This window comes from Prosopis cineraria, unplaced genomic scaffold, assembly GCF_029017545.1.
Source record: "Prosopis cineraria cultivar Desert tree isolate PC_DT_omini unplaced genomic scaffold, ASM2901754v1 PC6, whole genome shotgun sequence".
NCBI lineage: Eukaryota > Viridiplantae > Streptophyta > Magnoliopsida > Fabales > Fabaceae > Prosopis > Prosopis cineraria.
The window spans coordinates 13,119,235-13,121,471 of record NW_026555337.1 but is presented as its reverse complement, the minus strand read 5'-3'; the positions used below and the strand labels follow the sequence as shown (position 1 = coordinate 13,121,471).

At 36.9% G+C, this 2,237-nt stretch overlaps 1 protein-coding gene across 1 annotated transcript; it reads left to right on the top strand.

Moving 5' to 3' along the window:
* The first annotated feature begins 222 nt into the window (after positions 1–222).
* Positions 223–971, top strand: LOC129314583 (uncharacterized). Its single transcript, XM_054958062.1, has 2 exons — positions 223–789; positions 902–971. Exons 1-2 carry the CDS (start codon positions 240–242, stop codon positions 943–945), a joined length of 594 nt encoding a protein of 197 aa, XP_054814037.1. The 5' UTR covers positions 223–239; the 3' UTR covers positions 946–971.
* The last annotated feature ends 1,266 nt before the right edge of the window (positions 972–2,237 follow it).

The window sequence follows — 2,237 nt, the reverse complement described above, 5'->3', positions numbered from 1 at the left end:
TCGAATAAACCCTTATTTTTCTATTATTTTATTTCAGTTTTTTTTTATCAACTCATTCCATTTTGATTATTTTTCAACAGCCCCATAAAACGACACTTGTTTTATTTTCATTTCAATCTCGTAGCGGTACCTGAGACCAAATGATTATATATAAATAACCCACCAACAAAGAAACTCGTGGAAATTAAAAGCCACATAGCTTAAGCTAATCTGTGAGTTGTGAGTGAGAGAGGAAGGCCATGGAAATGGAGAGCAGATCGTCAGTGGACCCTAAAATGGAAGAACCACAGAAACATGCTTTAGGCAGAGACTGGGACTCCTTCAAGAACTTCTTCAAGACCGCCGGCGAGCCCCGGGATCTGATCCAGTCCTTCAATCTGGGCCGAGACACTGCGATCCACGTTGCGGCTCGTTCATCGGATGACTCCGGCCTCGTCCGGGAGCTTCTGGACATGCTTCCAGAAGACTCTTGTCGCTGGCGAGCTTTGAGGGAAGGGAATGCTCACAGGAACACGCTTCTTCACCAAGTGGTGTTCTGCAAGCAAGTGAACATGGTGGACGCTGTGGTCGAGTACGAGATGGAGAGGAAGCTGAAACAGGACCGCGATGAGAATCTGTTGGAGCTGCTGAACGACCTCGGCGAAACTCCGGTGTACAGAGCCGCCAAGTACGGCCGGCTGAGTATTTTGAAGCGCATGGAGCGATATGTGGATGATATGCAGAAACACTTCTACAGAGACTCAGACTTCACTTCCATCCTTCACATCGCTATCATTGGCCAGCATTTTGGTATCTATCTATACTTCTATATATACGAAAGCATAGTGAATATATGTAGTAAATCATTTTATATATGATGGACGAGGAATTGGAGTTGATGAAGGTAATTAAAACGGTGCAGATGTAGCAGTGTGGTTAATGACAAAGAAAGGAATAAGGAAGTAGCATTCCAAGGCTTAGAGTCGTCGAAGAGGAAATAAGCTTTTCAATGAGGAAGTTGAAGAGAATGTTTGTTCAAAAAAAGAAAGTTCAAGAGAATGAATATAGACTGAGCTGTCTTCAACTGCTTTCAAGAATGCCTTCAGTTTTCAGGAGTTATAATTCCAATGCAGGATTTATACACAATCTCATTTATTCTTGTGCGTTACAACTTCTCTCCCTTCTATGTCTCATTATCATGCTTTTGTCTTTCCTTTAAATTCGTATTTTAAATTTAATCACTTAATTTTGGGGCTGAAAGTATATATCATCAACATAGTATTAATATTTTTTTTTTTTGGTGTGGGAGATGTGGCTCTTATTGGTCCCCCTCCCTCCACACATGTATTTATAATTGACAAGGTCGTCAATTTAAATTTTGCTATATATTAATATGAAAACATGATTAATAGATGATTTATAAGTTTTTCTGTTAAGCACTATTTGAGCATGAAAGGCATGCCTTGACTCCGATGAATCCTAGGACTTAACTCGTCACCTTAACTTTATTTCCACTCTTTTCCTTATCAATTTTGATTTTTACAATGAACCAAATTCCTTCCAACCAATAAAAAAGAATTAACCAAATCTTTTTACATTTCCTTTTCATGGGGCTCATCGTTTTCGGCGAACCAAATGGAGCTTAATAAAAACAGGCCACAAGTAAAAGGATTTAGCTTCCCTCCGTTGAAAAGTCCCGTCCTTGCCTCTCCCAGCCTCCAATAGAGAGGAGCAAAGCCGCTCCTTCATGGCTCCTTCAAGAATTTAATGTTTTGATTTTAAGTTTAATTTTATATTTATTAGAGGAAAATATTTATAAAAGTTATAAAATATAAACTTTAATAAATTCTGCTTATGTAAAAATAAAATCCTAAAATGAGCATATAAAAGAAAAAGTGGGTACGGCACTAGAATCTATTGAGAGAAAAATGATAAAAAATTATTTGAAATAGTTTAATTATGCACAAAGAAAATTACAGGAGTCACTAATGAGGAGAGTTGAACAGATAATTTCAACCCATTAAGAGATGTAAAGGAAGGTAAAAAAAAATACTTATAAATATTGTTGATCAAGAACTCTTACTTAAAAGTTTGATAAATGATAGAGTAAAATGATGTTGTACAATTTATGTAGCCCACCTCACCTAGTGGGATAAGGCTTCTTATAGTTCTTATTGTTGTTGGCTGATTTGGACAGTCTAGATTTGTATTACCAAAATAAAAATTTATTAAAAATTTTAATATCAAGTATGTGGATG